The sequence below is a fragment of the Prinia subflava genome, chromosome 5 (genome assembly GCF_021018805.1).
Source record: "Prinia subflava isolate CZ2003 ecotype Zambia chromosome 5, Cam_Psub_1.2, whole genome shotgun sequence".
NCBI classification, from domain to species: Eukaryota; Metazoa; Chordata; class Aves; order Passeriformes; family Cisticolidae; genus Prinia; species Prinia subflava.
Genome location: NC_086251.1, coordinates 9,237,786 through 9,261,776, shown reverse-complemented (window position 1 = coordinate 9,261,776; position 23,991 = coordinate 9,237,786). Strand labels below are relative to the sequence as shown.

The 23,991-nt window shown below is 51.8% G+C and overlaps 1 protein-coding gene across 13 annotated transcripts; it reads right to left on the bottom strand.

Moving 5' to 3' along the window:
- Window positions 1-2,619: 2,619 nt before the first annotated feature.
- Window positions 2,620-17,673, bottom strand: PAX6 (paired box 6). Of its 13 annotated transcripts, XM_063397957.1 has the most exons (13): window positions 17,625-17,673; window positions 17,232-17,286; window positions 15,013-15,137; window positions 14,403-14,533; window positions 13,445-13,486; window positions 13,136-13,351; window positions 12,417-12,582; window positions 8,030-8,188; window positions 7,152-7,234; window positions 6,733-6,883; window positions 6,495-6,610; window positions 4,346-4,496; window positions 3,166-3,491 (listed from the first exon to the last, which is right to left on the bottom strand). In XM_063397957.1, the coding sequence occupies exons 1-13, from the start codon at window positions 17,671-17,673 to the stop codon at window positions 3,406-3,408; spliced, it is 1,530 nt and encodes a 509-aa protein (XP_063254027.1). In that variant the 3' UTR covers window positions 3,166-3,405. The 13 variants fall into 13 exon arrangements, with proteins under 13 accessions (XP_063254029.1, XP_063254032.1, XP_063254030.1 ...); XM_063397959.1 differs by lacking the exons at window positions 4,346-4,496; window positions 15,013-15,137; window positions 17,625-17,673 and having other exon boundaries at window positions 2,620-3,321; window positions 3,353-3,491; window positions 17,232-17,241; XM_063397962.1 differs by lacking the exons at window positions 4,346-4,496; window positions 15,013-15,137; window positions 17,625-17,673 and having other exon boundaries at window positions 2,620-3,321; window positions 3,353-3,491; window positions 13,337-13,351; window positions 17,232-17,241.
- Between the last annotated feature and the right edge of the window lie 6,318 nt (window positions 17,674-23,991).

The following is a 23,991-nucleotide window of genomic DNA, read 5'->3' as shown; positions in this document are numbered from 1 at the left end:
AGGGGCTTATAAATAAAGTATAAGGTGTTATTATGAAATACATTTTAACCAAATGCACAGAAATGTCTCATTCCTATTGAAATCAATAGCAAAACTCCCACTAATTTCAGTGGTGAAAAGAGAAGACCCTTGGAAATTGCTGTGTTACACTGAGCAAATACATCACAGCAGATTTCAGTCTTCACAAGTAATACAGCTCTGGAAGAAAAAAGGGGTGAGAATGGATATTAGAGGCTTCAGAGGACGCTGAAGGTTTTCTTGCCCACTGCTGCTGCTGGTTGCGGTGCCTGGCGGGGCAGCACGTCCCCACGCAGCCACAACCATCCTCCTGCCCGCTCCCAGCTGCTCTCCCGGGCTGCTGGGGCTGCTCCGGGGCCTCGCCTGGTCCCCGAGAAGGGCCCGGGATCCGGCACCGGGGCAGAACGAGCGGGGGTTCCAGCCCCAGCCCAGCCGGGGAGATGCCCCTCGGCCGGGCTGAGGACGCGAAGCGCCGGGCGAGGCTGCCCGGGAGCCGCAGAGCCCCCGGCGCGCACGGCAGCGGCTCCGGCGGCAGCGGCGCTCAGGGCGGCCCCGGCTCCTTCCCGATGTGCAGCCAGCCGGGCGCTTCTCCCCGCCGACCTCCTTCCATAGGGCACGATAAGGAGCCAGTGAGCCAGAAATGTCTCCTGTCCGCCACGGCCTGCCAGGCTGTCACTGAAATGATCTCGGGGTCCATCCGCTCAGGCACGGCTTTGTCGCACGGCTGCCGAGGCGCGGGGCCGCAGCCCCCGGCGCAGCCCGCCCCAGAAAGCCTTCGGAAGGGCTGGCCACAGCACGATGGGGGCCACCGGCGGCTGGACCACTGCACTGGAGCTGCAGGGCCGGGAAAAGCCAGGAAGGGCAGGGAAGAGCTACGGGGAGCTGCCCCTGCCCGCGCATCCGCACCTGCAAACAGCAACAAGCGCACAGAAGTTGTCGGGGGAGGAAGGGATATGGGAAGCTCTTCTCCGTTCCTGGTTGAGCAGAAGTTGGCATTTCCAGAACAAACTACGTTAGTAGGTTTAAACACGATAATTAGCTATAGAAATGCTGGGTTTGTACCTGTAATTAATTGTTCCCGGAATCAAGTTAGGTATGTGAGGAGGGACCCGCCTATTGTGGTGTTTAATGCAATCTATACCTTTCTTATAAGTACATAACTTGCAGGTCTGATAAAAATATGTACTAAAAACATTTTAAAATTGTGTTTCTTGGACATTAGTGAACGGATAGCTTCCAAATAATTAAAACTACATTATGCTGGGATAACAAATATACTTAAAACTGACCAGTATCAAAATCAAAACTCACTTTTGTTTGCTTTAGGCTTTTCATTTTAATAACGATCATCTCATGGTTTGAGCGAAGCTGCTCCTTTTCCCTAAAGGATTTGAAGTTTAATCCTTGCATTTAATCTCATCTGCAGCATTGCAACCACCTCAGCAGCACAGCCCTGCTACCCCAAGTCTCCAGTGAAGTGCTATCTGCAGTGACAAATATGCCAAAAGGAAAACATAACCAGCCTAGATGGTATCTTTGCTTTACAAAGGCTGCTTGTGGTGCCTGTGCTTTGACTCAAAACTCCTCGCACATTGGCTTTTTAATCATGAGATCCCTTTTTCAGCACAGCATCGAGAGTAACAACTGCAGCACAATGAGCCAGCTTCATAGATATGGGAATGTTTAGATTTCCCTGCCAGTGACTAAAGGCCTTTAGCTTTCACTAGCCAGTCCCAGCTTGCATTGTTGTTGCCTGTTGATTTGTCTTCTCTCATTATTCCTTGACATGCAGCTCTCCACCCACGCCCACACTAACAACCCTCACACAAAGCGCATTGAGGTATTAACCAGGTTACAAGTTCAATGGAAAATTACACTAAGATTGTGCTGTGTGGCAATATAAAGGGATGGCATTCACTCTCCCAAAGAGCCTGTTAAAAACACAGCTGGGTTGGGTTTTTTTCCCTTTTAAGCATCCTAACAAAAACAATTTTAGAAGTGGGGGGTGCGTATCTGGGTGTATGTGTGTCCGTACGTACTTTAGGTACGATGGGAACAGACAGACACTGCGCCTCCACCTCCGCCTGGCACCGTGCAAGCTCCCCTCTGGAAATCCTGCCGGATTCTGGAGCTCGTTTAGAGCATCCCCAGAAACCCGAGCTAAATAAACAACCTCCTCCTGCTCTCCGCTGCAATTAGATACGTGAACCTATCTTCTTTTTGTTAGCCCAAATTACAGGCTGGTGGAAGGGCTGAAAGTCTATAAAATCGCTCCTTAAGAACCCCTCCTTACTGAAAACTGAAAATAAAATCAAAATAAAACTTAATGAGGTTAACCTAGCACAGTAACAAAATTTGCAACACCACACTATAAGGTTAAAAAGAAAATAGTATAATAAAGGAATTACAAAGGCTTTGGCATGGTTTTTACAATCAACAATGGTTAATCTTGATATGTAGTTGTGAACAACTTCAAAACACTTAAGTTTAAAACTCTTGCAAGCACTTTTAATTGATTAGGAATGAATTCTAGATGCACAAAGATGATTGGACTGTGAACAGTAGTACAACTATATCTAAGAACAATTAACTCTTGCCGACCAAAAAAGAAACGTATGATGCATGAAAATGTGTATAAAACATCTATAGAATATTCTTGTCAAATATAAATGAAATTAACTTTATTATAGAAATCATTCTGGGAGATTTCTAGGGAAGACAAATACTTACATTTCGACATAAAACAAATTGGATTATATCGAAGACACAATCTACCTTTTATCTATCAAACTCTTTTCTTCGTCGAAGCTCTCTCTTAACCCCTGTTTGCACAAAGCTTCAGCCGTTAACAACCTTTGGAAATACCAACAGATATTTTTCTTACATAAATCTAGTGCGTATTGTTCCAGGTTTAATTATATGCAATGGAATGATACAAACTTGGAACATCAATCCATAATCTATGAACAGATTGGTAGAAGTATTCGATATATCTTGATAAAACTCTTAAATTCGTGGCAAAGCTTGTTGATCATGGCTTCTTTTTTTTTTTTCCTTTTCTTTTTTTTTTTAAACAACTTCATGACCAACACAGATCAAACATCCATCCAGTCTACATTGTTCTTTTTTTTTTCGTTATAACATACAAATGCCCATTTACAAATAATACACCAAAATGAATAAAAGTTTGGATACCAAAATGAAGATTTGTTCCAACTGATATAATGCCTTCAGTGTACAAAGGTCCATGTGAAAGTCTTTTCCATGTGTTACAGCATAGGGCACAGTTGCAGTACAGAAGTACTCTGAGAGCCATTCTTCCTTTATAAAATACTGCTGAACATCCAACTGTTGTCCATATAGTCATTTACGGAATTAACACATGTTTTACTGTAATCTTGGCCAGTATTGAGACATATCAGGTTCACTGCCAGGAACTTGAACTGGAACTGACACTCCAGGGGAAATGAGACCTGAAAATTGAGAGGGGAAAACGGATATTTTATTTTTTCTATACATAGCACAATTTTTGCTTTACAGTTTCACAGATTTGAGCTTGTATTCCAGTAAACATCAAATCTCACCATCTACCTGCCTGTGGGACTGGGGATTTGGGTGTTTATATGTTTTAAAAACTATGTACATCTCACAGATTGTTGTTATATAATAACTTTTGTGCTTTGAGATAAATGCCAGAGCCTCAGCTCATTTGTATCAGCTCAGAATTCAGACCAAAACACACTGAACAGTTTTATTCTTTTGAAAAGTGCCTGGTTGGCTCCTGTTTCTGCTGACACTTGCCCTTTTTTACCCTGATTTAGCTTTTTTATGCATGGGCTAATATTTCTACAGGTTCCCTGCCTCTTTGATATCTTCAAATCTTTAGCAATAAATAATGTCTGACACAGACACAGTAAAAATGTGCCCAGTACTGCCAACAGTTTCACATACACTTAACCTCACCAATGTGGATATCTCTGCTGAAATTTAATGCTGAATTAAATGCTGATTTAGAATTTAATTATGCAGTGAAGATTTTGAGGGATGGGGGCTCACTAAAGAGTTTGCCTCTGTCCTGCTATTTCAACACCACCTCTGTTAATCAGCTTTCTTTCCATCTAGCCCTCCAAGAAGCACCTTAAAAATCAGAATTTTTGCTCTAGTTTGCAAGGTTACACATTTTCATCTTCTCTCTGGTATGGCAGCAACTAATCCCGACAGAGAGTCCTCCCCCAGTGATGGGGAGAGACTTCTCCCAGCGAATACACGTGAAAAGCCTGATGGCTGGAGCAAGGGAGGCAGGCTGGGGGAGCACGGGGCCACTCACCTGTGGAAGTGGTGCCAGAGGTGCCCATGGGCTGGCTGTTCATGTGTGTCTGCATGTGAGGAGGGGTGTAGGTATCATAGCTTCGTCCATTCACCGATGGACTGGTGGGCAGCATGCAGGAGTAGGAGGAGGTCTGGCTGGGTACCGGGGGCTGTGGGAGCAAAGGACACAGTGTTAGGTGTCACTGAAGGTAAAGACAGCATCACACCCTTGGGCATGGACGTGCCAGCCCTCAGAGGCAGCGCGCAGCAGCAAAAAATGAGCTTCAAGTTTCAAATTCAGGGACCCCAATGTAAAGACCTGTCTAGGAGCCCAACAAAGCAGGCCCTTCATGGTCTTGCTCTAGACCCTTTTCTGTCTAAAAACCAACATGGAGAGTTACTTGAGCTTTTTCAGACTTGCTTGATGAGCAGATCCCTACATCCAGATGCTGATGGAGGTGTTACATCCCTGAGCCTGCGTGCTGCCCTCGTTTATACCCATGTAAAAGGAAGATATCTCCTACCATTTGCAGCCAGAGACAGGGCCAGCATCTTACCTCGCACTTGGTGCTATAATTAAAATTACTCCACTGAGGCACAGAGGCTGGTCCTACATCTGCCAGCATGGGGCAGATACATACAGATCATGTGTGGGGTTAGAGGGATGAAGGCTCTGAAGAGGAATCCCTAAACCCATACATGCATGTGCATTGATGCCCATCAGAGCAGCAGTCACCTCAAACCTGTGCCAGCAACATCCAAAAATAGACATCTCCATTTACCTCAACCACAACCCCTAAATCCCAATTTGCCAGGGGGAACAGCAGCTGGGGGCAGGAGCTGAGGGATGGCACAGTGGCGGGGAGGGCCCCAGGCAGAGGCTTCTCCTGCTCCAGGCTGCGGGGTGAATGGGGATCAGTGCAGCCTTGACCCAGGGAGGCAGCGAGGGAGCAGGAAGCAGGATGAGTAACTCCCACTCCAAGCGCACGGGACCCGACACGTCTGCACATATTTCCTGTCTGCACATCCCTGGCACAGGCCATCTCCAGCAGTGCTGACAGCCTCCCTGGCTGAGCACACAGGCTGTGCTTTGGGAGAACACGCAATGCACCGTGCACCCATGGAGAGATGCTGGTGGCTCGGCTGCCCAGTCCCCTCTCCGACGCTGCGTGGCTGCCACAGTGCCTCACATGTGCTGTGCCCCTGCCCAGGTGCTCAGTGGTGAATCAGGGGCCTCCTGCTTTCCCAAGGGTCTCCTCCTGTATCAGCCTTTTGATCTTTTGTCATCTGCTCCCAGCCCGCTGCCGGGAACGGCGCTGCCAGCCTCCAGCATCACGAAACAGCGACCCAGCTAACACCGTTCCTTTCCATAGACTTGCAAGACTCTAACTTTATTTGGTTAATTTTGGTTCAGCAATTAGTAACATCGTAATTGCCACAGCGAAGGAGTCAGGCTCTCTAATCTGCTCGCCTGTCTCTAGCAGTGGTCAATGCTGTGTGCCTCAGACAAAGCTGTAAAACTCCCGTAATTGGCCAGCACCTTCCTAGGCCAACCCCACCATTAAAAAAGGAGGAATTTTGCATCTGAAAGGTCTATAGAAACAGACCCCAAAGGAATAGATTTCTTCCTAACCCAGCTGGTGATCAGCTAATGCTTTCAGGCATGAGGATTGACAGCTCTTGCAATTCTGGCTTAGCTGGCATAACCACTGATGCTAATCACATCCTTCCCTCTCTCAGGTGTTCCTAATGTGCTGCTGCCACGTTACCTACACCCAGAAGGTCAGATCCCTCCAGCAGCTTATTCAGGCAGCAATTTCCACAATATGGCATCAGCTAGTTCTAGAGGTTAACCACATTTTTTTTTCCAAACAGCATTTTTTATCCCAGATTTGTTGCCTTGCAAATTTGAGGATTTATCTCTTTTAAAATCTGGGGAAAGTGCTTGTTGAGCACCACATCTTTCAGTGCCCTTTCCCTTCTGGTTCCCCCAGACAGGGCATCTTTTCAGATGCCAAGGAAGCCTTTGGGTGCCGGTTTCCCTGCAGAGTGGTTTGGGTCTTAATCCCTCAACGCATGGAGAAAGGGTTCCCTCCCACACTCCTGCCACAGCCCAGGGGCCACGGAGTCCCAAGGGAATGTCGTGCCTGGTGTGGCACTGGACTTACTTGCATAGGCAGGTTGTTGGCCATGGTGAAGCTGGGCATGGGCGGCAGCGCGCTGTACGTGTTCGTGAGCGCCGTGTCCGTCCTGCCCAACATGGAACCTGATGTGAAAGAGGAAACTATAATAGAATAGACAGATAGATGGACACATTAGTTTAACCACAGTTACAACTGGCAACACAGTCTCAGAGTCTCATTTAGCCCAGAGGATGGATGGACGTGAGCGGGTTGGTGGCATTACCGGGGGTGGTTGGTTGTGGGATCGGCTGGTAAACGCTTGTGCTGAAACTACTACTGATGGGAATGTGGCTGGGAGTGTTGCTGGCTTGTCTTCGCTGGTTCCTCAGCTTCTCTTCCCTTCTCCATTTGGCCCTTCTGTTGGAAAACCACACCTGGAAATACAGCATTTGAGAGACGTGAGTGACCTCACAAGGACTAGAGGCACGGGGCCTCCCCCACGTAGCTCAAGGCCATGGCTTGCAGAGGAGCAAAGCAGCGGGTGAAAGCAAAGCCAGCTGCTGCTGTTTTCCTGAAAGAGGGATATGGGCAAATACCTGATCATAAATACAGGTTTCCCGTGTTTTGAGAAGACAGGAGTAACAAAATCAGAATAGTAACAGTAAAAATAATAATAGTTGTAATTACAGAGCAAATCAGTACCTGTATCCTTGCTTCAGGCAGGTCTATTTTAGCAGCTAGTCTCTCTCTTGCAAACACATCGGGATAGTGGGTCCTCTCAAACTCTGCAGAAAGAAATATTCTTGCATTAGTTGCAGAGCTGATGTGGCTGACTGTGAAACCAGAGTTGTTCCTCCCCTGCCTGCACTCTAAATGCTCTTAAGAAGCATCACTGTAAAGGCAAAGCTGAGCTTTCTGTCTGCGTGTTAGGAAGGAGGACGCCTTGCCTGCTGGGCTGTATTGCTGTGGGGATGGGCAGGCTTGGGTGCAATGCTGCATCTTTCAAGAGGCAGTGAGGGCTTCTGCCTCCACTGAGGGGGTCCCCAAGGCAGCTCTGACCCTGTCACCAAGAAGCGAAATGGCACGTCGCTAAATAACAGCGCAAAATAAGGACAGAGCTCCGCAGCAGGTCAGAGGCGAGGTGCGCCCAGGCCGGCCAGGGAAAAGGGCACCTGCTCCCAGCCCCAGGCAGTGGAGCACTGGGGATGGGGAGTGAGCGTGGGGGCAGGCATGGAGGGCTCTGTCAGCCCCCCTGCCTGCCCTCACCTCCCCAGCAATACAGCACGGGAGGAGAGTTATCCCCCCAAGGGAAGCCCGGGGTGCAGCATTGGTGTGTCGGTGTGATCTGTGTTCTGAATGTTTTGCCTTTGAAAACCATTTTAACAGCTTTTCAGGGCACACCAAGGCCACCAGTGAATATTTGGATCTCCATGAATAAAAGAGCATGGAGGGAGCCACAGAGTTTAAATATATACATATATATAAGACACAGGAATGCTGTGCTTACATTCAGCTGGTAACGTAGTCAGGGCACATTTTGCTTTTCTCTCCTGCTTCAGCCATAGGAAAATGTCACTCACCTTTCTCAAGGGCTTCGATTTGCTCTTGGGTAAAGGATGTCCTATTTCTCTGCAGCTTCCTTTTCAGCTGGAGTCTCATTTGGGCCTCGTCTGAATCTTCTCCATTAGAGCTGATGGAGTTAGTGTTTTCCCCTCCTCCCTCCTGTTGCGGACAGCCATCTGTGGAAGCGAGAGTCGGAAAGTGAAATGCAGGTACCCTTGTTTGAAGATCCCTATCAGAGAAGTAACGCAACTGGAAACAAGTTCAGCCATGCTTGCTGACACCCTCCCTTAAAAATGTCTCGAGTATCAAAGCAACACAGTGCTAATGACAAGGGGAACACAGAAACATTTCAGTTTGCAGCCTTATGTAAACATCGGAGATGAGGAATTATGATCACCTGGTCTTAATTTCATTTTGTTTTCCCTCTGGAATAAAACCTGTGTAAAAATACTTTCCCCTGAAACTGATTCCACGAATCCCCGCTGGAGTGCCATGGCAGTCTCCTCTGTCTGCTGCATTTATTTACCTATTGCTATATTTAAAATAGTGATGTTCAGTATTTCAGATTATCTATAATCAGTAATTCCTATCTAATCAATTAGATGTTGATAGGTTTGCAGAAAATGCTATTAAGAAACCAAACCAAGCTTGTAATCTTTTTAAAAAAATATTTATCCAGTTTTTATTTGAATTCTGCACAGTCAATTTCATTTTAAAGGTTGTGAATTTAGAAGTGCCTGCATTGTTCTGCAGTTTTATTCAACTATTGTATGAGTGTGCATTGCCTTGACACCTATTACTGAGCACAGCTGTAATTATATCATCACCAAGAACAGGCTATAATTGCTGAAAATGGAATTTTATATTTAGATAAAAGGACTGTCCATTCTTTGTAATGTGTTGCACCAGAGAAAAGTAAGATTTCTTTTAAAATTTTAACATGTAATTTTAAAAGAAATAGTAGCGAGTTCACTAACTAGCTAAATACGCTGTTCTGCAGCTGAGCGTTTGGCATATCATTTAAGTGGTACATTTTTAATTAAGGCATTTCCACCACTTTTAATGCAATTTCTGTCATTAAACAGGGGAAAGTTTCATTGTGCTGGGCGCTCGGGCGGAGGCGGCTGCGGCCCGGGGCCGGCTGGTGTTGGGGGCCGCCGCGGGCACCCCCGGCCGCCGGGGCCGGAGGGACGGAGGCTGCTGGCGAGGCAGAGAAGTCCTTGTCCTAAATGAGCTCTCCCTCTCCTTTCAAAGCATATTTTTCGAGGCGTTTTGATGTCGCATAAAGAGGGAGCCGGGGTGAGGGACGCATGGGCTACTTATGCTAATTCCCTTGAAAAGTTACGCCAAAAATAAATAGCGACACTCCCGCGACATCCTTTAAATATTGTGGGAAATCAACTTTAAAGTAATATCATTTATAATCGGCGAACAATGGCCCCGGTCTTCAAAGCTCGGGGGGAATTGTGACAGGATCTGGTGGGACCCTTTCAACCACTTTGAAATGTTTTAAAACCCGAACTTTCTCCTCCATTTAAACACAGGGATTCAGCGGCCGTGGTCACCATATGGGCGGCCGCAGCCCCATTGAGGCGGCCGGCGGCGGGTGAATAGCGGGGGGGCGGGGGGAGCCGCCTTTCAGGGCACACAAAGCCCCGGGCCCGGGGACGGCCGCCGCGGCGGGGCAGCGCCCTGCCAAGCGCGGGTGGCAGCGCCGGGGGCCGCGCCCGCCCGCGGCGGGGGCCGCGCTCACCTCCGCCACCGCCCTCATCCATCACTGTCCGCTCGGGCCGCGCCCGCAGCGCCCGGGGCCGGGGGGAGCCGCCCGGGGCCGGCGGGGATGGCCGCGGCCCCCCGAGCCGGGAGCGCTCCGCAGCGCGCCCCGAACTTGCCGGGGAGCGCCCCCCTGGACCCCCACTCCGAACTTTCGAGGCCGTGCTCTTATGCCGCCCCGTCTCCCCAAAATCTTACAGCCAGCTAAAAGTTTCACCTAAACTCGCTTATGGTCGTTCCCAACCCCAGCCCGGACAATTAAGATATCTTCCTTTTAGACACACAACCCTTTTTTTTTTTCCTTTTTTTTCCTTTGGTTTTTGTTTTTTGGGTTTTTTGGGGGTTTTTTTTAAAGCCCTTAAAAGAAGCGATCTCAATAGGGCTGTTCCACCTTCCAGACCTAATCCGTAAGAAAGCAAGTGAATGTCCGTCCCTATTATCCTATAGCCAGACCATCTGACGCTGGGTATAGGATTTGTTTCCTGGAAAAAAAAAAAAAAAAAAAAAAAAAAAAAAAAAAAGACGCTGGGAAATAAAATCATTCCTTAGTTTCTTAGTGTCTTAATCAGTGAGGCGGAAAACAAGCAAAAAAAGATAGCAAACCAATTGCAGCACCTCTCAGCTATAGAGCCGGGATCAAAACATTGTAGCATCTGTTGAAAGAGAAAGTGTCTAAATCCTATAGAAGGCTTTAGTCTTATAAGAGAGGGAGGGGAGAAAAAAAGATAAGAAACAGTGTCTCGGTGATCCCTAAAACCACTAAATCACTGGAGAATTTCTCCCGGATAGAGATGTCTCTTTTTGTTCTGTCAGCCCTCATGTATCCATTATTTTATTCACTGCTGCATGGCGTTTATCAGATTGAGACCATATTTGTACCCCTCTGAGACCTAACCTCGCCTTATGCTTTTTGAGTAATGGACTCTTAAAATCCAGTAACATAGCCCTGCAAGGGAAAAACATTAGAGGGAGCATGAATATTCCAGAGGAAATCCATTTTATTAATTTTAATTTTGCCATGCGGATGTTTTAAGTGCCTGCCTGGCTCTCCCTAGCCTCTGCTGCCCACGCACACCCGCGCCCCCGGCCCGAGCCAGCCCTGCCCGCTCCGCACCGCTTCATTTCAGCTGCGATTTAGGAGAGGGCTCCCGAGGCCCTCCGGCCGCGCACGCTCCTGCCCAGGGCCCGCGTTCCCCTTCGGAAACTGCGCTCATCCCCACTCCACGGGAAGGGGCCACCACCGGCCCCCAAAGAGCCCCCGGCACCGGCGGCTCTGCACCGGGTGCGCCGAGGGCCGCCGGCCCCAGGTGTGCCCGCACCGCACCCGCGCAAGGGTTGGGCCTCCGAGCCCCGCTCTGCGGCCGGGAGCGCCCCAGATTTCTCCATCTAACGCCTTTCCTAAGGAAATAAAAAATAAAGGGCGCCCGGCCCTGGAGCCGCACGGGCAGCGGGAGCGCTGCCCCCGCCAGCTCCGCTCCGCGCTTCGCCTCGCGGGTGCGGGCAGCGAGGGAAGGGCGCCGGGCCCGGGCCCGCCGAGAGACCCCGGGCAGGGCCAGGGCACCGCAGGTAGGGGCGAGGAGAGGGCGGCCGGCGGCAGGAGCCGCCCCGGTTCCTGGAGTGGACATCGGGCAAAACAGAATGCAGAACGAAAACCCCAAAACCGAACAACAAAAACCACCAAAGTGGGGGTGGGGGGAAGCGAGGGCTTCGCTCTATCTTTCTAGTGTCCTTCATAGACTGTTTTCTTCTCTTAAAACTGACATGTCTAATTGGCAAGCGGTGCCATATCGTGTCCAGAGGTCTCCTGTGGAACATTTCTACAGCTGTCTCCTTCAACTAGACGCTTATTCATGTCGCCTTAATGAGAAACAAAACGATCTCTAATGAGCAATTACATAGCGACAGAATTGTTCCCATAACAAATTCTTGCGTGTGACAGAAACATCCTTTGTACCAGATATTCCGCACACTGTTACCGATTTTTTTTCCTTGCGGGGCGAAAACAAAAAGCAGGTTGTTGTATATAGACACCTCTTCTAAAGGAATGACCAGAGCCAGGGAGAGCCGAGCCTCAACAGAGCCCGCATTCAAAAAGAAGCCATTAACCATCTTAAGTATGTAACGTAACATCCCATTATCCTTCATATTATCCCCTTGTCATTCCTACAACAAATACCTATTAATCTTCAGGATAAACAGTTTCCTATATTTACAAAGTTGTTTCGGGTCCATTGAGGAGGAATTATAATCAGCCCTACGGAGATAGTTACCGATCGCCCCGGCTTTGGGGAGAGATCCCGGCGCGGGAAGGCGGCCCGGGCAAGGAGCGGGAGCCCCAATTACCGGGCGATGGGCGAGGTTAAGGCTCAGCCCCGGATCCCGCCCGCTCGGCGGACGCGGCTCTGGCAGCGGAGGCTGCTGGGCTGCCCTGCCCACGGCCGGGCCGGGGCCGGGGCTGGACGCGCACCGTGCCGCCGGCCCTTCACCCACCTGCCCGCAGCCGCCCAGGGAGGCGGCGGCACGAACGCCCGCCGCCCTCAGCCCCGCGGTCGGGGAGAGGGCGAGGTGGACCCGAGTCGGGGCCACCTCCGCCGGACGAGGCCGAACCGAGCCGATCCGGTTGTCCCTTACCTTGTGTGGGCTGCCCGGGTACTGAGGTGCCGGGATACCAGCCGGGTCGGGTGCCCCAGGTCCCCGTCTGCCCGTTCAGCATCCTTAGCTTGTCGTACATCCCGTCGGCACCCATCTGTTGCTTTTCGCTAGCCAGGTTGCGTAGGACTCTGTTTATCGACGACACCTGGAAGGCAAAGGACAGGAAAGGCAATGGTAGTGCGGTAGCGCGCTCCCCGCCAGCCACCCGCGCAAGCCCCGCGTCCCTCTGCGCAGCGGGCGGCTCGACCTGGGCGCAAGGCAGGGCTCCCCTGCGCGCTGCGGCCGCCCCGCGCCGCCGATCCCAGCCGCCCCGGCTCACTCACTGCTGCTGGTGGTGGTGCAAACAAACAAACAAACCACGGGGGAGGGAGGAAAAAAAAAAAAAAAAAAAAAAAAGCAAAGGAAAAAAAAAGCCCCAAACCCAACCCTGCAAAACCAGAGTGATGGCTTCGACTGATGCTTGCAGTCCTGAGGCGCCAGGCGCAGGGGTGACCCGCATATTGTTTTTTTTATTTTTTTTTTCCCTCCTTAAAGGCATTTGTCAGATTCTGTATGAAAAAATGCGTCTGACCCTGCCACATGCAAATGATGTGAACCTGCTATCCTCTCTTCTGATACCAAAACAAAGGAAGCAGAGGCTCGCTACGGCTACCCAGCATTGTACACGGCACACAGGAAGGTTTTTTTCATGAACTTACACTGGGTATATTATCGTTGGTACAGACCCCCTCTGATAGTAATCTGTCTCGAATCTCCCACGCAAAGATGGAGGGGCACTCTCGTTTATACTGCGCTATTTTGCTTACAACTTCTGGAGTCGCTACTCTCGGTTTACTACCTCCGATTGCCCTGGGTCTGATGGAGCCAGTTTCGTAATACCTGCCCAAAATTTTACTCACACATCCATTCGACACCTGGATAGGGAAGCGGACAGAAAATCACATTATTAATAATTTCAAGACAAAAATAAAATTGTTTAAGTATGCATTAAACAATGACAAGCTTACGTTTTGATTGTCCAGCACTTGGACTTTTGCATCTGCATGGGTCTATAACACAAAAATATACCTTAAATGGTATGAGAACTTACTTAGAGAGTCTTTTTTTTTCTTAAAAAAAAAAAAAAATTTACATTTGTGGCCCTACCCTCTACAAAAGTGATACTTTAAAAACATTTGGAGGAAAAAAAATTATCTGTTCAAAACGTAATTCTCTTAGTATCAATGTTAAAATACGCCATAAATGCGAACAATAGGTAAACCAGACTAGTCCCCATCCTTCTCACTGTTCTTAGCCAAAGGAATTGCGGGGGAAGGGGTGAGTGAAGGGTTTTCAAGACCTACATTTACAAAATACCCCTGAACTGCGCCAGATTTCGTGAATGTCCGTCAGGACAGATTCCGGGCTAAAACAGCGTGGCTTTGAGGGGGATTCTTTTTTCCTCTCTCTTTTTTTATTTTTTTCGCCTTTTTTTTTTTTTTTTTTTTTTTTTTAGGTATTGTTTTGCTTTTTTGAAAGAAAAAAAAAAGGTAAAAAATAATAGTAAAAAAAAGTAAGCCACGCCAAATGCATACAGATATCACAAAATCATAAGTAAATACAGGGGGTAAGGAGGGAAGGAAAGGAAACTGAAATTATGCCGAGCCGTATAATTCAGTTTATTACAGCAAACTAACTGTAACGACAGTGCAGGTTATCTCCGGATGGACATAAGGGGGAACGAAAAGTAAAAAATTTAAATATTTTAAAAGGCATATATATAGATATATATATACGCATCGAAAGGTCTATTTGCAGCAACAATCGAGCAGATGGATCGTTTTATTAGGCTGAAAGGCTGGTGGTGGTGGTGGTGGTGGGTGGGTGTGGGGGGTCGCATTAGCGCCCGGGCGCCCGGCGGTGACACAGCGGCGCTGGAGCGGAGCGGACGGAGCGGTGGGAGGACGGGGGCGCCGCCGCCTTCACCTGCAGGATCCGCGAGATGTCGCAGGGCCGGGCGCCACTGTGAGCGAGTTCCACGATCTTCTGCCGCGTGGAGTCGGGCAGCGGCCTCCCGTTGACGAACACCCCGCCGAGCTGGTTCACGCCGCTGTGACCTGCGGGAAGCACAGCGCCCACCATAGCACCCTCCGCTCCCGCCAGACCCGCGTCCCCTCCGAACGCACCGCTCGCCTCCGCCCCGCGCAGCACCGCCGCTCCGCTCCGCTCCTCTCCGCCTGACCGGGGCCGACCGCTCCCGAGCCGCGGCCAGCCCCGGCCCGGCCGCCATCCTCGCCCTCAGCTCCCCGGGAGCCATCGCAGCTCCGAAAATGCGTCCACGGCGCGCTCCCCGTCTGCGAAACCCGCGGTAGCCACAAACCCCGAAACCCACAACCCGAAAGCCCAGAACGTTCCTGGCTGGATCGCCTTGGATTGCTCCTTTACTTCGCCTTTTTTCTTTTTTTTTTTTCCTCCTCCCCGCCAAAAAAAAAAAAAAAAATAAAACCCCAAAGCCCAAGCGATCCTGCCTGCATCCGCACAGCCGCAGCTCGCTTCGCCAAAAGCAAAGCGAGAGGCTGCCTCGCCAGTGCCCAACCTGAAGCTCCAGGCTTTGGAGGGTCTCCCTGGAGAAGCTCTGCTCTACGCGCTCTCCGCTCTCCTCTCTTTGGAGCCTCCTGATAAATTGACTCCAAGAGCCCAGGCTTCTTAGCAATAAATAAGCTCCAAATATAGAAGAGGGGGAAAATATGATGAGCCTCTCTGACATTTGTCTTTAAAATAAAACTAGCTGCACGTCAAGTTTGAGCTTAATTTCTGGAAATAGGCGGAAGTCGCCCCGGATCATGCATGGAAGGCTAATTGAAAAGATCAGTTGGAGCACTTGTGGCAGGCGTGTCACTTTATGACAGTACTCTGCTTTTGAAAATTGCATCGTCACGACAAATAGTAGCATGATAAAACGACCCTTTCTGTCCGCATTTGGATATCACTCAGACTAGATTGAACTCTACTCGCTCTCCCTCCGAGGGAGGCTGCGGTTTGCGGTAGCCGGGGGCTCTGCGCGGACACACCGAGGGGGCGCGCTCCCCGCGCAATGGATTCGAAGTGACATCGGGGCTGGGGAATTTGCCGCCCCGGCCCAGCAGAGCGGCCGGAGCTGCGACCTGAGCTTCCCACCGCGGGGAGAGGAGCCCCGCGTCCCTCCCCGCCCGCGCCCCGGGGGCGGCGGGCTGCGCCCCGGCGGGCGGGCCGGCTCGGGGCTGCGGGGCGCGGCCGGGGGCGCTTCCCGAGGCTGCTCCCCCCGCTCCTCAGCCAGCGGCCCCCTCGTCCCCGCCAATGCGTGCGGGGGGACCCTCGCCGACATAAAAAATGGCAGCGGGGAAAGCAAAATCAAAGTTTCACTTAAAAGGTTAAGCCTTAATCATTATATAATTTCCCTGGAGAGCGGTGTAGATCTCGCCCAGTGGCAATGATTATGCGCCTTGTATTCTATTGCTAGTCATCTAATAGGAAAACATATGGTGTCAATTTGGATGCTCTGCACCATATACACCCAGGAGTTATTAACACAAAGCCTGAAGAGCCCGCCGCGACCTTTAAACAAAATAAAGGCTTCACCCGAATGATATCTTTTCTGCGTTTTGCAGTGGCGATCCCAAACGGCCGAGTGAAGGCATCCCCCATTACCATAAACCCTCGGCACGCCACGGCCAAGGGCAGCCGCCGCCGTCCTTGCGACGCGCAGGTAAAACCCTCCCCGGACTGCCGAGGCTCAGATTTTGCTCGGGATAAATGAAAATACACCGCACGGACACGCACGCAGCGGCCCCGGAAGATAAAAGAAGGAGAAAACCACCACAAAGTCACGTCAAAACAGAAAAAGAAAAAAAAAGAAAAAAAAAAAAGAAAAAAAGCGCTTGACGCAAGGGATATCTGAGAAATCCCCAAACCCTCCGCTTTTCCGGATGCTCCTCACACGAGGGGACAACTTATTAATGAGTTTAACGGTGGGGTGATAAAGGGGTCCCGGAGCCGCGCGTCCCCTGTCAGGTTCCAGTGGAGCGCTGGGGTGGGGGCCGCCCGCTCCGCGCAAGGGCCGCGCAGCCCGAGCTGCGCTCCTCGCCCCGCCACACGCACGGAATGAAAGGCCCTGCGACGTGTGGAGCCCACCCCGCGGAAGATCCACGTCCCGAGGACATGGGGCCTACTCTGGACTGGCTGGGCCGTCACCCCCAGTCGCTCCGACCTCCGCGCAGACCCTTTCTCCGAGGCTCGAAGAGAGGCCACTTCTCGCCGGCCACCACACCCGACGCGGTCTCCGTGCGCTCCCACCCTGTGCCAGCGCTTTCCCCTTCGAGAGGCGCGCAGGCCTATCCCCGAGGTCTTAATGGGCAACAGCAACCCAAACAACAACACAAGGCGACACCCCCAAAAATTAACGATCCACAGAAACATCAGAATCAGGAAGCAAATAAACTCAGAAGGTGGCGAGGAACTGCACCTAACACGTAGTGGCTTTTTCCTGCCCAGCTCCCACCGCAGGGACGCAGCCAGGTCCTGGGCCACGAAGCGGGGCTGGCCCAGCGGCCCGAGAGCCGTGACAGCTCTCTGGGCCCCTTCCCCGCCGCCCTCGGAGGTACCCGCGCCCCGACGGGGCGGGCGGGCGGTCCCTGCCGCGCCGGGCCCCGCTCCTGGCGGAGCCGCCTCCCTCCCCGGCCCGGCCGAGCCCTCCGCCCCGCTCCGCCGGCCGCTCCTGCGCGCCCGCGGCCGCCCCGCCTGCCCTGCGCGGCCGCGAAGGGGCGCGGAGTCACTTACTGTTCTGCATGGTGGGCTGATAGAGCAGTATCCCACGGGGGTCGCCTATAGCAGTCTATCAGTGACAAAATAGGAGTTAATCAGGGGAGGCAGTGCACACAGTTAAGCTGCAGAGAGGCTAATATCTCACCGGCTAACTTTGTTATCCTTAGGCATCTTCCCCCGATTAGTTTAAGGATTTGGGGGCTTTAATGCCTCGAGGCAAAAATGTTCATATGTATCCCTAACTCGCAGGGGAAAAAAATTAAGAAAAGCAGCCCGCCAAGTGGTTTCTCGTTTTAATTGCATGCAGGTGGCGTATTGCCTCGTCGTTAGTGCTCTTCGCTGAGGTGGTGTATTAAGAGGAGCGACAACAATCACAAAGAGAGTCCGAAGTCATGTTTTTAAACTTGCCTGAAAGCGGGGTGGACTGTCCTCTCATACAATTTAGGGACTCGCACATCTGCGTGTCACTAGTTAAAGTCTTCCCTCTAGGACAAAGCAGAAGAAGTACATTAAGAAGTGTGCAGCGGCGCCGGGAAGGTGTGCGGGGCGGCGGGACGCGGCCGGGGGAAGCGGAGCGGAGCGGGGCGGGCGGCGCTGCGCGGGCGCTGCGCGGGCACCGGCGGAGGGGGGGATGGCGGGGGGAACCCTCCGCCGGCTGCCCTGCGTGCTGCAAGCGGGGCTCCATTTTTACCTCCGGGTATTTCCTCGAGTTATTTATTTTTTTATTCCCCCTTTCCGCGCGGCACTAGTAACTTTTTCTCCCCCAAACTCCCCGTCTTGTGATTAACTTCTTTTTTGGTCTTTAGATCTTCCCCTTTTTCACTGTACTGTGACACACGCTGTCTACCTCGCCTCACTGCTTTAAAAAGTAAGAACAGGAGGGGGTGAGAACTGTTAAACAAAGCCTACAGAAAGCGAACAATGGCCTCCATTCTGCTCCTCTACCCAAACCCCGAGTGCAGAAACCCAGGCTCCTTAACCGGCCGCGCAGCTTCCCAACTCAACGGACCAACAACCCTCCAACTTACAAAGAGCAGAGAAACAAGCCCCTTCTCCCTTCATTAGTGCCTGCCTTGACCCAGCGCCTGGACAGTCCCCAGCGCCTTCCCCCCCACCCCCCCCCCTCCTCTCTCGCTCGCTCGCTCCCTCCCTCCTTCCACTACTCCCTCTCTCCTCCTCTCGCCACCTTCCTTCCCTCCCTCCTTCCCTCTTCCCCCCCGCCACCCCCCGGCCCACTTATTTATTTATTTATGCGCCCCCATGTATTTATTTGAAATCGTCGCGGGTGAAAATGGAAAAGTAATTTCTCGTTATAAATATCTGGCGGTAATTGTGTTACTGGTGCGAGTTGTTAGGGGTTGTAAAAAGATACAACAGCTCAGTGGGGTGCTCAATTGGGGAGGGACAATTACAATAAAGAGCCCATTCAAGGGGGTTGCTAAAAAAAAAGGAGGTAAAATAATGAAATAGTCTCAGCCTTCATTTTCTCTCCCTTTTTTTTTTGCCTAAAATACTCATTCTCTTTCTTTTGCGCCTATAATGAATATTAATTTTACTCTTCCTGCATATGATGGAGAAATCAAAGAGGCACGTTTCCCCATTCAGGACTAGCCATGGTATAATTTATTAAGTAGCTTTTAGTAATCTTAAATCCATAAAAATAAACATCAAACAAGCACTTTCTCGCAGCGTGAAGACTTTAACTGGTAAATATTTACTGCTCTTTGGAGAGCTACCTGATTAGCAGCAGAGCAAGCTACACTGTACTTCAATGGAGACGTGGTGATATCTCCTTCAGCTGAACTGAACGTGAAGTCATCCCTTTAATACACCGAACACGTCTGCATAGACACACACCGAACGGGAAACCCACCACTCCGGACACAATTTCCTCCCATATTTCATGCACAAATCATACACGCGGGGCCTATGGGGTGAAAGAAGCCGTCCGAAAAGGCACCAGCAAACTTCCAGCTCTCAGCTCTGCCCGCACGGACCTCAGAAATGACACTGAGTGGGTTTAAAAGAAAAGAAGGGGGGGCGGGGGGAAGGAAATAGGGGAAAAAATAAAAAGCCGCGAAACAAAACAAACCCAAACACAGCCGAAAGCGGTTTACAATAGAGGCCGAGGGTAAGCAGGGTCTTCAGCAAGGTAAGAGGAGGCGTGGGGCAAGGAGCTGCGTGTCTGCTCAGTAACTCGCCACCGCCTCCAGCCAGCGGCCCGGCAGCCCCGGCCAGGCCCGCCGGCCCCGTAACACCAGCGCGAAATCGCCTTCTCCTGCCGTGGCCCGCACTCGCTGCTGCCCCGCAGGACCACCCGACAGCCCCGGGCCCGCGGCCGGCTCCCTCCGAGAACCGGGATGCAATTCGCCGTGTCCTAATAGGCCAGGCCTAATCCTCAACTCGGCTTTTAATCTCGAAATCTTCATATAATCTCATGGCACAGAGCATTTTTTCCCCTCTCCCGGTGAAACCGTAATTAGACGTTAAGGACAAAGTTTCGCGTTCCCGGGGCAAACGCGAAAAAGATAAAAACTATTCGGTTCGCGATGAGTTGTTGGTGAAGGTCAGCAGCTATAAACATTTATTGTCAAGGGCCACTTTTATTATTTTATGCCCTTAAGATGGAGAAGATGCAGTTACTTTTCTTCTCTAGTACGCTGTTGTCCTGTTTTCCAAAACAGCTAGGTACATGGAATAATTCGAGAAAGTTTGTTTTTAAACTTTCCAGAAATTATTCCTGCTCTGCGAGCCCGTGGAACCCCTCCGTGCAAAGAGTTACAAGGTTAAATTCAAACCCAGATTTTTTTTTTGCAATTGCACTTGCGAGAGAAAAGGGAATCAAGTTTATTGTTGTGCTTCGCTGGAGCAATTTTATTTTTCTTGCATAGCAAAGAGTTTTAAAGAACTTTTTAAAAATTAAAAAAAAAAAAAGCTTTGCTGTAGTGATAGATGGCAGAGGTACATCAAATGGGCTCTTGTAGAGATAATAGATGTTAAAGGGTTTTAAATTAAAAAAATATTTAAAACATATCTATTTAAAAAGGGAGTAAAAAAATTCCCCCGAGCGGGAGCACGGCGAGCCCCGGTGCCGAGCAGGGACGGGCCGGTGCGGGGCGGCCGGCGGGGCCCGCCGTGCTCGGTGCGGGCTGCTCCGCGCCCCCGGCGCTTCTCCCGCGTCGGAGCTGGGAAAGTTGCCGGCACTAGGGACAAGTTGGGAAGATCCCCGGGTGGCTGATTAAAGCTGACAGCCCTTCAGCTCCGCTCAGCTCCCCGCCTGTACCGCGCCTGGGAGCTGACTTGGCCTAGGATATAGGTTATTTTTATTTATTTTTTTTCCTCCACGCCACTCTCCCGGCCGCTCGCCCTCTATTTTTTCTCTATCATCAGGAGTGAGCCTTCCCTAACCCAAACAAAGCAGAAGTCGGGGACGGGGCCGCCCCGGGGGCAGCGAGGCACCGCTTCCCTCCCTGTCTCCCTCCCACGCGGCGTGGCGTGGGGCCGGAGCCCAGCTCGGGTCCCGCCGCCCCTGCGAGCCGGGCACCGGCAGCATCGGCACGGCAGACACCGGCACTCGTGGTTTCCCTGACCAGCAAACGCTGCGTGGGAATTACTGCTGCTGGTGTTGGCATTGGTTTCCGAGTCAGATGCTTTAGCTTTTCCAGAGGACACGGGCTTATGTGAAAGGCAGAAAGTTTGTGAGCTCCTGGGCTGGAAAGTTCCCTGGGAAGCTCTCCGGAATGCAAATGGGAATATGAGAGAGAGAGAGAGGGAGGGAGAGAGAAGCGGTGAGAGAGAGAGAGCCCTGCCTAAATATTAAAATGCGAGGAGGGAGAAGTTGGGAGAATAAATGAACAGACTCACCTTTATGAGGCATCCTGTCTTGTTGTCAAAGCTCCTGTCAATAGTTTAAGAGCGCACTGATTTGAAATGATGGTGCTTTAAAAAGAGTTGCCACCAAAATAGTTTTTCTCCACTGAAGCTGCTGGTTGTGTGATCTTGAATTCCTGGGAAGGAGACAGAGATTGACAATAAAATGGGCTGTCAGTGACTGGAGAGCGAGAGATAAAAGAGTGTGTGAGTGAAGTGGGGAGAGAGAGGCAGAGCACACCTATGCTGATTGGTGATGGTTCAAGTGTATTAATGTGTGTGTGCCTTGGTCTCTGCCTCGCCTCCACTGCTCTTCACTGGCCCATTAGTGAAGCCTGACCTCTGTCATCATCTTCCAGCAAAACACTTCCTCCCTGCGCCCGGACCCGAGCGGGAAATGCGGCGGAGCCGGGGCCGGCGGTTCAAACCCACTAATCACTCCGCACCGTGCAAACGCCGCCCGCTCCCACCCGAATATCGCCGTATGCAAAGCGCCGCCAGCGCCTCCCCGCCGCCCATTGGCCGCCGCCGCCCGCCCCGGCCCAATTGGCCCAGGCGTTTGAATATGAATGCGCAGGGCCCGGCGCCGCCGCCACCGCCGCCCGGAGCCCGCGCCGGCCCCGCCGCGCTCCGCCGGCCGCGCTCCGCTCCGCCAGCCCCGCTCCGCTCCGCCGGCCCCGCTCCGCCGGCCCCGCTCCGCTCCGCCGGCCCCGGGGACAGCCGCGTCCTCAGGTCGGGCTGGGGGAGGGGGCCGCGGTGGTGATGGCGGAGGAGGCGAAGGCGGGGGTGGGGGGGAGATCAATTTGCATTTAAACAGTTCGCTCCAGTCCGACAATGGAGATAAGGGGAAAATAACATTCAAATGGTAAAGACATAAATATTTGGGAGACAGGCGCTTTGTCAGCGGTGAATCGCCTGGAGCTCCCCGAGGCCGCAGCCCCCCTTCCCTGCTCCCGGCTCTGGGAGCGGGAGGCTCTGCCCGGCCGGGAAAGAGCAGAGCAAATACACCATTTACTTTGTGTATTGAGGGCTCTTGTGAAAGGCCCTGAAGAGTCCTTTACCAAACACTCACCAACTTCTCCCACGTGCCATTTGTTGACTAAGGGCTGCCGGGCCGATTTTTTTTTTTTTTTTTAAAGATCCCACGGAGGAGTTAGAGAAGGGCAGAGCCGGGCGCTGGGCAGTGCTGCCGCTTTGTGCCCGTCCGAGGCTCCCCCCTCCTTCCCTCTCCTTTCGCAAGGGACCCCCTTCACTGGCTGCCAGAAACTCAAGGGGGAAAGTAAGTAAATGACTTTGCTGCTCTGACCACACACCACAAGTACATTTGTTGAATGCCGGACTATTAAGACACACCTCAGTAAACTCTAAAGCAACCCCTCAGCGCATGCATTTAAGGTTACACTGGGAGCACCAGTCCGAGCTCAGGGTGTCCCAATCGGTTATGGCGAGTGGTCCAGGGGGAGGGGGAAGGGGGGTCTGCATCGGGAGAAACAATTAAAAAAAAAAAAAGGCTTGGGGAAAAGAAAGGGAAGAAGGAGAGGAGACAGGAAAAAGAAATTCCAAGAGCCACCGCGGAAAGTGGAGAGTATGAACGCGCAAAGCATAAAATGAAGTCGTAGCCGCATACACTTGACTTCTCTTGACATGTGAAAAGTGCTAAAAGTCAAAGCTCATCAATAAAGTATCTTGAAATTGAATAAGAGCCCTGACAACCATTGCATTCTTAAATAAAGTACAATGAGGAGACAAACGACTCTGCCAAGGAGTTTGCATGTGAGTGAAAGGGCGCCTCAATGGGAGCGGGATAATGGGCTGCTCGGCCGTCATGCACTGTCATCCCCTGTCCCGCCGAGAAGCTGCCACCGCTCCCTAATAGCACAAAATGGGCTCTTAAGAGACTGCTCCCTGTCCCTCCGCAGCTCCCTTCCCTACCCTTCCCCCGACGCCGGGGTGCTGCGGTGCCCACCCCGCTCCGTGCCCGCTGGGGAGGCCCGGGAGGCAGGGGCTGAGGTGGGCACCCTGCCCCCGGCCCCTTCTCCAACCCGGGAACGGCCCGAGCAAAGCCTTTCCTCGGAGGATGCGGGGAAGGGAGAGCGGCCACGCTCCTGCCCCGGGATCCAGCCGACCCCACCTGCAGCAGCGAGGGGCTCCGCCGCCTTGGTCAGGCCTAGGTCAGCCTGCGGGTCTTGTTTTGTTTCGAATTTTGTCCAGAGATACGCGTTTTTATAGAAATGGAGCCGAATATCGCGACGGACACACGCACGGGAGCATTTGGGTGCGATGGGATCCCCCCTGAAGGTAAGGGCAGCCCGGCCGTGGGGCTGCGGGGCACCCCAAGGGGGCTCTGCCAACACCACGGGCTCGGATAAGGACCTCCCTCACCCGGCAGCCCCGCGCTCAGCTCCACTCCTCTCCCCCAAAACTTTCCCAAGTAACATTTGCCACTGCCTTAACCTGTCCGTGGCCAGACATCATTCCAGGGCCGCCGAGGAAAATTTTCAGAGAGCCAGAAGAGAAGAGAAACAAAGTCCAAACTGCAGTACGAACCTGTGTGGCGAGTGCTGCCCTCCAGGGCGGTGTGTCCGGCGAGCCGTCCCGCGGGGCAGCCGCTCCCCTCCTAGTTGCCGCTGGCCGAGGCCGGGCGTCCCGCCGCACGCATCCTGCGGGCGAGAGAAAGAGGCTGCGATTTGTAAGCTCGCATCAATCTCGGAGGATCCAAAGGGATTTTAAAAGCTGGGATCTAGTCCTTTTTTCTGGAGTGAAGTCAGTCGTGTCCGTGGCTTTTGATTGGTTTTTTATCCTGCTCTTTTTGTTGTTGTCGTAGGGTTTTTTTTCCCTGTTGCACTCCCTCTCTAGCAAATGAGGGATTTTTTTTTTTTTACTCTTGTCCACAGGGCGTTAAAGG

Excerpts from the sequence above, each read along its gene's own strand:
- PAX6 (XM_063397957.1), bottom strand. The coding sequence starts at position 17,673 with ATGTGCGAGTCCCTAAATTGTATGAGAGGACAGTCCACCCCGCTTTCA. Across the intron at positions 17,287-17,624 it reads ACAGTCCACCCCGCTTTCAG|ACTGCTATAGGCGACCCCCG; the intron begins GCAAGTTTAAAA and ends TGTCACTGATAG. Across the intron at positions 6,884-7,151 it reads TGCCTGAAGCAAGGATACAG|GTGTGGTTTTCCAACAGAAG; the intron begins GTACTGATTTGC and ends CTGTATTTCCAG.